The 11,524-nt window shown below is 44.0% G+C and overlaps 1 protein-coding gene across 1 annotated transcript; it reads left to right on the top strand.

The window, feature by feature from the left end:
- The first annotated feature begins 537 nt into the window (after nucleotides 1–537).
- onecutl (one cut domain, family member, like) lies at nucleotides 538–11,417 on the top strand. Its single transcript, XM_080895697.1, has 3 exons — nucleotides 538–931; nucleotides 1,375–2,752; nucleotides 9,060–11,417. Exons 2-3 carry the CDS (start codon nucleotides 1,708–1,710, stop codon nucleotides 9,368–9,370), a joined length of 1,356 nt encoding a protein of 451 aa, XP_080751823.1. The 5' UTR covers nucleotides 538–931; nucleotides 1,375–1,707; the 3' UTR covers nucleotides 9,371–11,417.
- The last annotated feature ends 107 nt before the right edge of the window (nucleotides 11,418–11,524 follow it).

The raw sequence follows: 11,524 nt of genomic DNA, 5'->3' as shown, positions 1-11,524 counted from the left end.
CATATAACTACATATTCACTAAAAGGGCCTCCTGTTCTGCACATATACTTGAAATTATATTAGGGGGGAAAGCACAACTTTTGACAAAATCATGACATTAATAAATGAAAATAGCATTAATAATAATTTCAAAAACAAAAGGCTCGCGTGTTAGCTAGCGTGGTCTCTTTCCGTCTTCGTGATATATTATTTCATACTGACAAAAGGAGCAACAGCATTACTTGTTACATAAAAAGGACAGAATGACATTAGCTGCAGCCAGTGAAATCAATTGATCAGATAAACAGGCGAGCGCAGCAGAATGACCAGGCTGTGCGCACATAATTCATAAGTTGTGCTTGCAATCAGCTGAAGAAGGCTTAACCTGTGGGGTTATGAGAAAGAGAGCATCTCCACCTCAACGCTTCCCCCGCCTCGTCACACCCACACCCTCTCCCCTCCTCCCCCCGGAGAGAAAGGGTTAATTGGAGTAGGAATTTCATCGCACATCTGTCAGATTTTTAAGGCCGTGACGCACTGAAAGCAGAGAGTCAATGTGAGCAAGGGGGAGGAGGAGGAGGAGGAGAAGGAGAAAGAGTTGGTGGTGAGATCGATGAAGTGGCAGGCAGAGGGAAGAGGAGGAGGAGGAGGAAAATCTCACGAGATAATGAAAGAACAAGAAGAGAGCTGCTAGTGTAGAGCAACAAACGAGGCTAGAACGGGACATTTTTTGGAGTGAAAACCAAAGACTGGGAGAAAAACAAGGACGGAAAGACCGAGAGAGGCTCGTTTGTGACCGCAGATGGTTTGTGGTGTCTGGTTTTAGTGAATGTTACACCCCGGGGCGCAGCGGACCAATTGTGTGAATCTGCAGGCTGCTCGCTGACAGAGTCGGAGAGATGCACAGGACGGACAAGAGTCGCGGACGCGCTCTGAGAAGTGGATAATAAAGGTAGGATTTTGCACGTTTTTGTAAAACCAATACGTGGTGGTGATATATTTTCTGAATCGCCACCATGTGTGATAGTTAGTTTACGTGTCCTACATGTGGAGCGAAAATGCAAAGGAACTGGTCATTTACAGCGCTTCGCATGCGCGCTGTGGGCTGCTTCTGTATCATAACTTTGCATAAGATTCAAAAAGAGCAAAAATATTACATTCCAAGAGAATATTAGGTTGGAGTGAAAAGTGATATCTGTGTTTTCTGGCGCTTTCCGAGGAGTGTGTGTGGCAGAAAAACAAAAGTGCTTTTTAATTAATTTTTTTAAATTATTTGTTGCTCTTGTTGTTGTTTGGGCTACATTTTATTTTCTCTCACTGGGCTGCTTTATTTTTTCTCTGTAACGACTGAAGTTTAAATAAAGCGAATAACAGCGCCTGTCTTGTCTCACGCAGGCACAAAAGCGAGGCTTTTGCCGAGGAACCCAGCTGAGCACCAAAGAGACAAGCAGAGCGCTGATGCACAAGCGAGAATAAAATCTCAGTTAGAGCTCCTAATGTTGTTGCAATCTCGTTTTCCGGGAGTTTGAGGAAGTACTTAACGTTATCAGATAATTAATTAGACACCCTATAAGCCCGGAAATCAATTAATTCACAAATCAATAAATCTATAGTCTGGTGTAACAAGAGACCTTACAGACTGTTGGCCCAGTTGTCCAACAACAATAACAAGAGGAGACCAGCCACACATCACGGCAAGAAATACAACTTTATTTGTTGAAATTAACGATGGATGGGAGTCTAGGGGAGATGTCCCTCCACAGCCACTCTGATCTGGCTCACAGCCAGGATGGCAGGGCTATGCTGCACTCCCGGGACCTTTCAGCTGCTTTCCCCAGGCCTTCCCTTGGGGGCTCCTCCATGTCTCTGGAACCTGAGCCCCGTCCACCAGGCTTCGATCACTCCATGTCAGCACTGGGCTACAGCGGCGACTCCCCATCCAGCTCTGGCAGCACATACACTACCCTGACCCCCCTGCAGCCCTTTGACGACAAGTTCCACCACCACCATCACCATCACCCCTGTCTCCCTGTCAGCAATGTTATTGGTAGCTTTACCCTTATGCGTGAGGATCGAGGCCTCAGCACCAACTTCTACAACCCTTATGGCAAGGAACTGGCCATGTCCCAAAGCCTGTCGCCTCCATCCACAGGATCAGGCCTGGGTTCCTCCATGCATGGCTACGGAAGTCTGGGCAACAGCCCTAATGGTAACGGCAGTCAGATGCTCCCTGGTGGTTATGATGTACATGGAGGGAGCCTTTTCTGCCGAACATCGGATTTTGGCCGAGAGATGTCACCGCCAGGCCTAGGAGGAGGTGATGTTTCAGTGGGGCATCAGCTAAATAAAATGGAGACTCACCAGCATGCCCCAGGCCATCACCCACACATCTATAGCCAGCACTACCAGCCACACCATCACCCGAGCCAGCAGGCCACCAAGATGGGTGACCACCTGCACTTTTCATCGTCTGCTTCATCCTCACCCAGCGAGGGCATGCTGCTGGGCTCACAGGGCAGTGGAGGCAGCACTGGAGAGGAGATCAACACCAGGGATGTGGCCCAAAGGATCATCACTGAGCTGAAGAGGTACAGCATCCCCCAGGCCATCTTTGCTGAGAGGGTTTTGTGTAGGTCACAGGGCACACTGTCTGACCTCCTGAGGAACCCTAAGCCCTGGGGCAAGCTCAAGTCTGGCCGTGAGACCTTTAAAAGGATGTCCCGCTGGCTCCAGGAACCGGAGTTTCAAAGAATGGCCTCGCTCAGGCTGGAGGGTAAGATCTGGCTTTACTCTGTATTTTTTCCACACACACACACACACACACACACACACACACACACACACACACACACACACACACACACACACACACACACACACACACACACACACACACACACACACAGAGGCTCAAACAGAAACCACAACAACAGACACGCTCACTCTCCTTGTTTTCCCCAAACGCCTCCCTTCTCCGTGTCTTCCAAAAAAAATCTCCTCTCCAGCAATCAGTATGCAGCTCAGGTTGGTACATGAGTAAAAGCAAAAGCATCATACTGATGTTTCCCTCCTTCCCACTGCTGTGAATGTACAACCGCTGTGTCTGTTGTCTCATCAGCCTGGGTAATAAGAACTTAGCAGCACATTAAGGTCAGTTTGATCAAGAACAGGCCATATGTGCCGTTCCTTTGTTTACTTTGCTCCCAAACAGTTCCTATTGATTTGTACAGTAGCTACAATAAAAAAAACCCCACAGACATTTGCCCTCCTCTTAAATGAACCATGAAGATCAGTGTGAGCAGCGATTGGCAATTTAATCGCTTTTGAGCCCACAAAATAATTTGCGCAGATATGCCATTCTGAAGCGATTGATTAATTTCAGCAGTGATTTATATCTGCTCAGCGCCTGACTCAAGTTGAGTTGGCAAGGTAACTGATGCAAATTAGACTTGAGCTTTTGCCAGACACCTTTTATCAACGTTGTCACTGAGGCAATTACTGCGGGGCTAAATACGGATGTTGTTCAGCTCTAAGGCAGCTCCTTCCAGGTTTCTCACATGTGGAAAAGAAGATGTTGCTGCTTAAGTGAGGTGCATGTAGTCATTAGTGCAGAATCACTCAGTCATATGGAAAATTTGACAACAGTTTTGAAAGTTAATAGAATTTAGTTACAAAGTAAAAAAAAAAAAAGAAAGTTTTTTCCAATGTAGAACACCAGCTTTCTTCTTTTGCTATGATTTGCTACATCTTTTCAGTTAAATAAATATCATAATAATAATATTTCATTGTAATTATTTCTTGCTTTTTATACAGATTTCATGGCAAATTTTAATTATTACTAGTATTATTTTTTAAAGGCACATTACAGTGTGCTGCTTGCCATTTAATATTCTTTGGGGATGTGGATTCAAGACGTGACAGCACGCCGTACAGTGCCGTGTTACAGTGTAGTCCCTCCACAGGGATCTAAGACCCATCTGATACACGCAGCACAGAAAGAGATCCAAGTGAACGCGGTAATATGAGATGAGCATAGACGAGTGTGTATCTGCAAGTGGTCGGCTCACTGCGGGGGTCTGTGAGCTGTACGTGTGTGTGAGCCTCCCCACTTGATCACCGCTTCTTTCGTTTCTGTTGGCAGCTCGACTGATTAAGCCGAGCAACACAATAGGGTTCATAGGTAATGATTGTGCGCTCTTGCAATCCCTTCACAATTATTGATCTTTGATTGTTCAACTCTGAGAGCACATGTGTACATCCTCCATTCAGCAAAACGTTAGCGCAATCACAACCAAACCTCTTTTCTAAAGATTAGTTATCTTGGGTTTTGCTCTGTAATTTGACCCAAACGCCGTTTGATTAATCCCATCCCGTGATGTGTGAATGCTTTGTACGCAAAACACCTATTATCTCCCCCACGAAAAGGCAAATCTTCATCATGATAAATCAGCCCTTTGTTCTTTGGAGCAGATTTAATCATCGTTCTTTCTTTATGTGCAGCATCCTTGTTTCTTCATTGTCACAAACACAAACATTATTTTTAACGAGTCAGACCGCCAAGTCCGAGCAGCCGATCAATCAGACTCATAAAAAAGTCCCTACACAGAGAAGCGTACTAATGTTTGACAATGCTCCTACTCTCTCTCTCTCTCTGCTCTCACACTCTCTGAAATTGCATATTTAGTTCTTGGCAAAGCCACAATTTGGACAGCTCGGCACTTTTCTACATAACCTACTTTCCGAAGGGGGTTGTTGTGTTTTCCCCCCCCTGGCCAACCCCCTTTTGTTTAATTACAAGCCTCTATTGATTTCCATGGGAAAGAGCAGCACGCTTTGCCCACACACACCTCGGCCGCATCGGCAAATCGAGACTGGAATTAGAATGCGCGGTGCCCTGTGCTCCCCAGTCTGAAGATAGCTCAAGTGCTCTCTGCTTCACGCCTCAAGTTTTAAGATGATCCTCCTTAATGCAGCACTTGCTTAAATACATAGAAGGCCCTTTAGTGTCAGCCAGAAGCACTGTTATTTCCATAATGTCTCTTCTATAGAGGGCTGCAGAGCTCTCTCCAAAGCTTGACGCACCGTAATTGTGGAATTTAGTTGCTGCCATTTTGTATTTTCATATGTCTTTTTTGCAGAAACCTTTTGGTAAAAATGCTGTGATCCCTGGGATTTATCTGCAGTATCTTGTGTGTGTGCTGTATGGATTACTGCACTGTATATGAGATGCATCTCCAGCCCAACCTCAGGCTGTGGAGGAGGCAATCAGGATTTAGTCAGAGAAGAAGGCAGGATAAAGACCACACAGCCTTGCTCTGACACTTAAAGTCAAGGAGGGGGGATCAGAGACTATAACTTTAAAGATGATGGCCGAAGCCCTTGACTAAAGGTCTAAATGAATAAGAAAGGTCAATGCGGTTTACGTGTCAGCTCCAGTGCCCGCACCACCCCCACAGTAATGAAAGCCACAAAGCCTTGTCCACCGCTCGCTGCGTACAGTTCACGTTTTGCTAGCGAGGCTCAAAGGTCAAACCCAATGCCATTTGCATATCAGGAATTGCAAACAGGCCGGCGTGACCTTAGCTGTGCAACATCAAACAAACAGGGTTGTTGTTTTTGTTGTGTTGTGTTGTTTGTTTTTTTTTATCTGACTCTTGCAGCTCCCCCCACTCTGGCGCTGAAGGGGTTAACCAGCCTCTGTGGGTCGAGGAGTCTGAGCTGCACAGATTTAATCAATAATTTCTATCAGCCCCTGGCCCAAGAAATCAGCAGGGGGTGGGCTGGGGCTGGGTGGGGGGTGGAGGGGGTGTGGAGGGAGAGGACAGGGAGGGGAGTGGTGGTGGTTGTGAGGGGGGGGGGCTGAGACGCCAGGGGGTAGGGAAAGGGCTTTCGATCACGTTTCAGCAACACGAGACAGGGGCATACATCATGATTAGGGGCTGTTCCCACGATCATAAGAAGCCTATAGGGGAATATTTATGTCTCCAAGAGTAGCCCCGGTGCTGGGGATTTATAGCATGGTAATTGTGAGCCTTTTACACATGATTACAGCATAAGGAAGCATTTACTTAATGGTCGGCGTTATGATCGTCAGTAAGGGAGAGAGCTGAGGATAGGATGGCGGCGAGGAGGAGGAGAGCGGCAGGACACGGCAGCTCCTCCAACGAGCCATAAATCCACGCTACAAGCGAGCTAGCCAGCACTATCATGTCATTCCTTTCATTACTACATGAGCTCAGAGTGCACCACTGTATATACATTCCATAGCTGCAGCTCACATCCCAACACCCCCAACCCTGAAATATTGACCGTGGTGATGGTATAACTCATATGAAGAATGCAGCACAAATACTATATATATATATATATATATATATATATATATATATATATATATATATATATATATATATATATATATATATATATATATATATATATATATATATATATATAATTTCACTTGTGGTGATATTGACATGTTGCTGACATCTCGGCCTGTTCAGATTTTAATGAGACGTGGTTCGATAACTCTCAGAAATGCAAACGAGCTCTGGATGCCTAAAAGCTAACAGGCCCCTGTAATCTCAAGTTGACAAGAGTGCATCCCCGAGTCAAAACACTTCCTTCAGATAATGATTTTAGAGGAGAATGTTCACAGGGAATTCATGGGGAAATTTATTCATGTCCAGTTGAGTACTTAAGTTTCAGAAACTCAGCTGGATGTTAGAGCAATCAAAGCCAGACGGTGCGAAGTACACACACACACACACACACACACACACACACACACACACACACACACACACACACACACACACACCCTTTAGACCTGCGTCTAATTCTGCTGTTGTGATTGCACTCTGTGAAAAAAAAGATGGCGGTGAGGTCACACTTTTTCCTAAAACGCTCTGCTAATGAGAGAAATTTGCCACTGTGCGTTTGAAGAGTGAAAAGACAGTCATACAGTTAACATCAGCAGCACCCCTCAGTATGTGAGATGTTTCTCAATGGGAAACTGTGAGCCAATCAATTGGACGCGTCAGTGCTGTTGTGAGAGCAAAAGGCAGCATCTGTGTTTTATATAATGTATGTTTGCAGCGTGAGTTGGGTTGTGTTTCTCCGTGTGTTAGGGTTTGAAATATTGGATCTCAAGGTTATTGCGAGCTGAAATCTCCATATAATCACATATTTTTTTTGTCAATAATAGAACTCCATACATATTTCTCTGTGTTTTCTTAATATAAGTTAAAAAAAAATCTGCCTGTGCAGCAGGATTATTTCAACCAGCTTCAACACGAATACAGCTTATTCCTCTCTTGCTTGAAAAATGGTGTGTGTTAAATCTCGAAAAGAAAGAAAGAGTTTCTCTTTTCTTGCAATAAAAATGACACGTTTGTTACACTGAGGGCTGTTTTGGTTGGCTAAATGCTCAAAAAGCCCAAAGAGCATGTGTAACCCCAGCATCTTATCTTTCTGAGATCGAGAAAGCTTCTGACACAACATGCCAAATAACATGCATATCTAATATCATACCTATTAGAAGAATTCATATTTTATACCCCCCCTGAAAAAAAACCCACTCTCTATATAGGCACTAATCCATCTGTCCTTGCTCATTTGTGTGTGTGTATTTGTGTCTTTGTGTTTTTTGTGCACGTACACCAGTGTGCTTACACTTAGAAATGCATTTGATACCATCAGCAAAATAGTCGCCCAGCAACCGCACAGTGCTGATTGAAACCTCTTAAAAGTGTGCATTTAGGTAATTGCACGACTCTCCCAAATATGTTTTAGCCCACTTAAGGCTTCTAAATGCCCTGGGCAATGCCGACTCTGCTTGTTTCACTCACCCCTGACGTAACCTGCCTTTAATAGAAAATAAATTAGTTCCCCCTAAAGTGATTATTACTCACTCACTGCCGCCACATGTAAATGACTTTTATGAGAAACTAATGATGTTGAAGTGTCCACTAAGGGAAAGGAAAGAGTGGAAGTGGAGGGAGATGGTTAGAGAAAAAGAGCGGGATGGAGGGTGGGAGGGAAGGGAGGAGAAGTTGGCTCGGTACACAAAGGCAGAGGTTGGTGTTGTGTTTCCTGTAAATACAGAATTACAGCGTGTTAGAGGTGAAAGGTTCAGCGATGGATATGCAGAGGAACATGCAGCCTGAATTCAAAATGCTCGTCTGATTCTCAAAATGGATCTGAGCTCAGCCCACACGCATCAGGCTATTTTTCTCTCTCACTAAACAAAACTGTTCTTTGCACTCTTTTTTTTCCCTTCAAAATAAATTTCAGACTTTTTCGCGAGAAAATATCGATTATATAATTGGGCGGGCTGCCGCAGCTAGAGTGGTGTTTAACCCAGACCCCGGGATTTTATTTTGTGGTTGTTGTACGCAAGACTTAGATTAAAAAAAGAATCACCAGAAGACTTAACTGTTACTGTAGATTGGATTTGGATAACTTTGATACTGGACAAATGCTGCTAAAGCTTTTTATCTTCTGAGGACTAAAGATGCAGAAATATACGGATGTTAAATAAGGGAGAGTCTAAGAGGGACAAAACGTGACATTTGATGTGATGAAAGGTTATATTTCAAATTTTTAAGGGGAGAAATTTGATATACATCTGTTTTTGTGTTTGAATTCAATTTTTGTTTGGAAGATATTGCCATTATCAGTGCAACACCAGATTTAGTTTGTCTCCAGGCCATATCTATGTAAAAAATTAGACCATTTTCCAAAATGTAATTAAAGGGAATAATGAAAAACATCATGGAAGACTTCAGGACTTTGGTCTGGATGTAGTTATATGTTTTTTTCTCCCTAGCAGCTTAGAGCAGCTCACTGGTAATAAGATGTGATAGGTTGAACATCTTGATTCCTTTACTGCACAGTGAAACAAGTTGCTGATTCATCTCTTTTAACTAATCAAAGTTGCTTAGCTAATCTGTTTTCTTTCAACAAATCCACTTTCCCACAGCTTAATCCATTTGTCCTAGTTAGCCAGCCAGTCTGTTAGCTAACCTGCTTCCCCTTTCCTTTTTTTAATTTATCTTTTATCCATCTGCCTGCAGCCTGCAAGCGTAAGGAACAGGAGCAGAACAAGCTGGAGCGCAACCAGGGCCCGAAGCGCACCAGGCTGGTGTTCACAGACCTGCAGCGGCGTACGCTTCTGGCCATCTTCAGGGAGAACCACCGCCCAACCAAAGAGCTCCAGGTCACCATTGCCCAGCAGCTGGGCCTGGAGCTCTCAACTGTCAGCAATTTCTTCATGAATGCCCGCCGACGCAACCTCAACAAGTGGGCAGACGAGGGCCGTCCTTCTTCCACCGGTTCCTCGGGCTCCAGCATTTCCTCCTCCGCAGTGTCCTGCAGCACGGCGTGATGCTAGACCGTCGCGGAGGTGCGGTGAGGAGGGCGCTGAGGGAGCAAGGGGGCACATAGACTGGTCTAGGCAGAGATCAGCCGTAATAAATGTCCTCCTCGTTATCAGAAGGAGAGATGGAGCCAGCTATTATAGATGAGTTTATGAAGATGAAGCATTTTTCCCAAACCAAAGTTAATTGCTCCCTTGAAAAGGAAGGGGCAATGCTTAGTGATATGATTGCAAGATGTGAGGTCTTGCCTGTATAGTCAAGGGTGCAAAGATGATTTGACTCAAAGAAGAGTCACACCCTTACATAGACACCATCTCATTGCATTATTTTGATTATGTAGATTAGAGATAATGAGGGTATTGCAAATCAGGAGTAAGCATATTTTGGTGTACCTTCAAATCTTTTCTCATCTCTCCAAACGTGAAGAATCAAGAGGTGTCGTTTGCTCACATCTGGAGAGCTTCATTGTGTAACTTCCTAATCAAGTGATCGCCATCATCCGAAGACATTAATCCTTCCCCGATGTTATTGTAGTCCCTTTATTCCTCCAGAATCAAGGTGAAAGAGGAAGAAGAGGCATTTTTTTTAAGTCCTCTTTTTTTTTTCTTGGAGAACTGAATGCCCTTTTCTTAGCATGTGTTTCCATGGTAATGGTTCCCAGGACTGTATGGCGTTGTTCCAAGCTTGGAGCCTGGAATAATCAGGAGGGTTCTGTAGCGCCTGTGACTCCCAATTGTCAATCATTTCCCATCAACAGGAGCCTCTTCTGTATTGTGTCAAGACGGTCCCACCTCGAATGAATCAGAGTTTTCAAGGGGGAATCGCGGCACATCTCACCGTATGCCAGGACAGAATCGATAAACACAAGTAGGACACAGAAACAGACTTGTTGGTGCAACCGTCTAGCTTTAAGACTCTCACTGAGCTTCCAAATTAAAGCTCCAGAGCCATTTTTTTGGACTCCAAATCAAAAAGAAAAAAACCAAAACACACACACAAAAAAAACGAAAACAAAAACAATTTGAACACAAAGGCTCTCTGGAGAAGAGGTACACCTGACACAATGTATAGTGACATTGTAGTATTTTTTCCACTCATTTCCAAACAACTGTATACTCCTCCATTACAAAATCTTTTTTTTACAGATGTCTAGAAAATGGAGGAATGTGATTCTTTCCAATGTTTTTGTACAGATTTCAAGCACATCGCTCTATTTATAGTAACACGTTGGAAGTGTGGGGCAGTTTGTTTCAGCCCTGCTGACGTACAAGGTCATTTTTTTGGTCCACAAAGGAATGGCTTTAACCATGCCTCCTTATAGCCAATAGATGAATCAAACCAAGAACTTTTCAAATGCAATTAATGATCTGATCAACATATTTATTACTGCATTTGTGTATTTATTGGTTTCCCTTTTTCTTTCCTTTATTTATTTGGTTATTTATTTATTTATGCTATCTATATACTGTAAGTATTTATTTAACAATGCTCTGTATGTCTGTGTGAAACTGAAAACTTTTTGTGATGGGCACTTTTAGCTGTAGAATCCCATCGTAATACCAAAGATTAACATTGCCTCCCTGAATGTACGGCCTGAATCCCTAAACCCAGTACCCGATCCACCCGGATCCAGCCCGACCCACCCAGTGATGTTAAGTATCTCTCTATCTTTAAGGCCTGGCCCTTTTTGTTTTCTTTGTTTTGTTGTAGAATTATGGGGAATTCTTTACTCTTGCAAATGTCTCTGCTGTCAGCTCTTAACGCCAAGGCCAAAGCTTGTTTGAATGTTGTGATAATATTTATAATTAATAATACTACCAATAATGACAATAACAATAATAACAAAGATGATGTGGCATCCCATAGGCTCACAAGTTGCTTGTAAAGTTGTGTTCAGACCAATGCCATCTGGCAGAGTGCGTAATGTGTCTGGGGACCCACTTAAAGCACTGTCTAATGTTGCGTAAGTCCTTCGGGGTCACGCGCAAACATGCGTACTGTGCATCTGCCTGGGGAAATGCATGGTTATGACCCCCCACCCCGCCCAATCTCCCTCACCTAACCCCTTCCCCAGTGCAGTGCAGACACTACTGTCTATGTCCTTCTCAGTGTGATCTCACCGTCCACCACACGCAAAGGCTTCTGCTAGTTGTCTCAGTTCC

Source organism: Rhamphochromis sp. 'chilingali' (genome assembly GCF_963969265.1).
Source record: "Rhamphochromis sp. 'chilingali' genome assembly, chromosome: 11".
NCBI classification, from domain to species: Eukaryota; Metazoa; Chordata; class Actinopteri; order Cichliformes; family Cichlidae; genus Rhamphochromis; species Rhamphochromis sp. 'chilingali'.
Note: the sequence above shows the minus strand (reverse complement) of the source record. Positions and strands in the feature narration are given on the sequence as shown.

What these genes read in the sequence shown, in the direction of transcription:
- onecutl (XM_080895697.1), top strand. Translation starts at nt 1,708, where the DNA reads ATGGATGGGAGTCTAGGGGAGATGTCCCTCCACAGCCACTCTGATCTG. An exon ending in GGCCTCGCTCAGGCTGGAGG is followed by an intron (nt 2,753 to 9,059) that starts GTAAGATCTGGC and finishes ATCTGCCTGCAG; the next exon opens with CCTGCAAGCGTAAGGAACAG.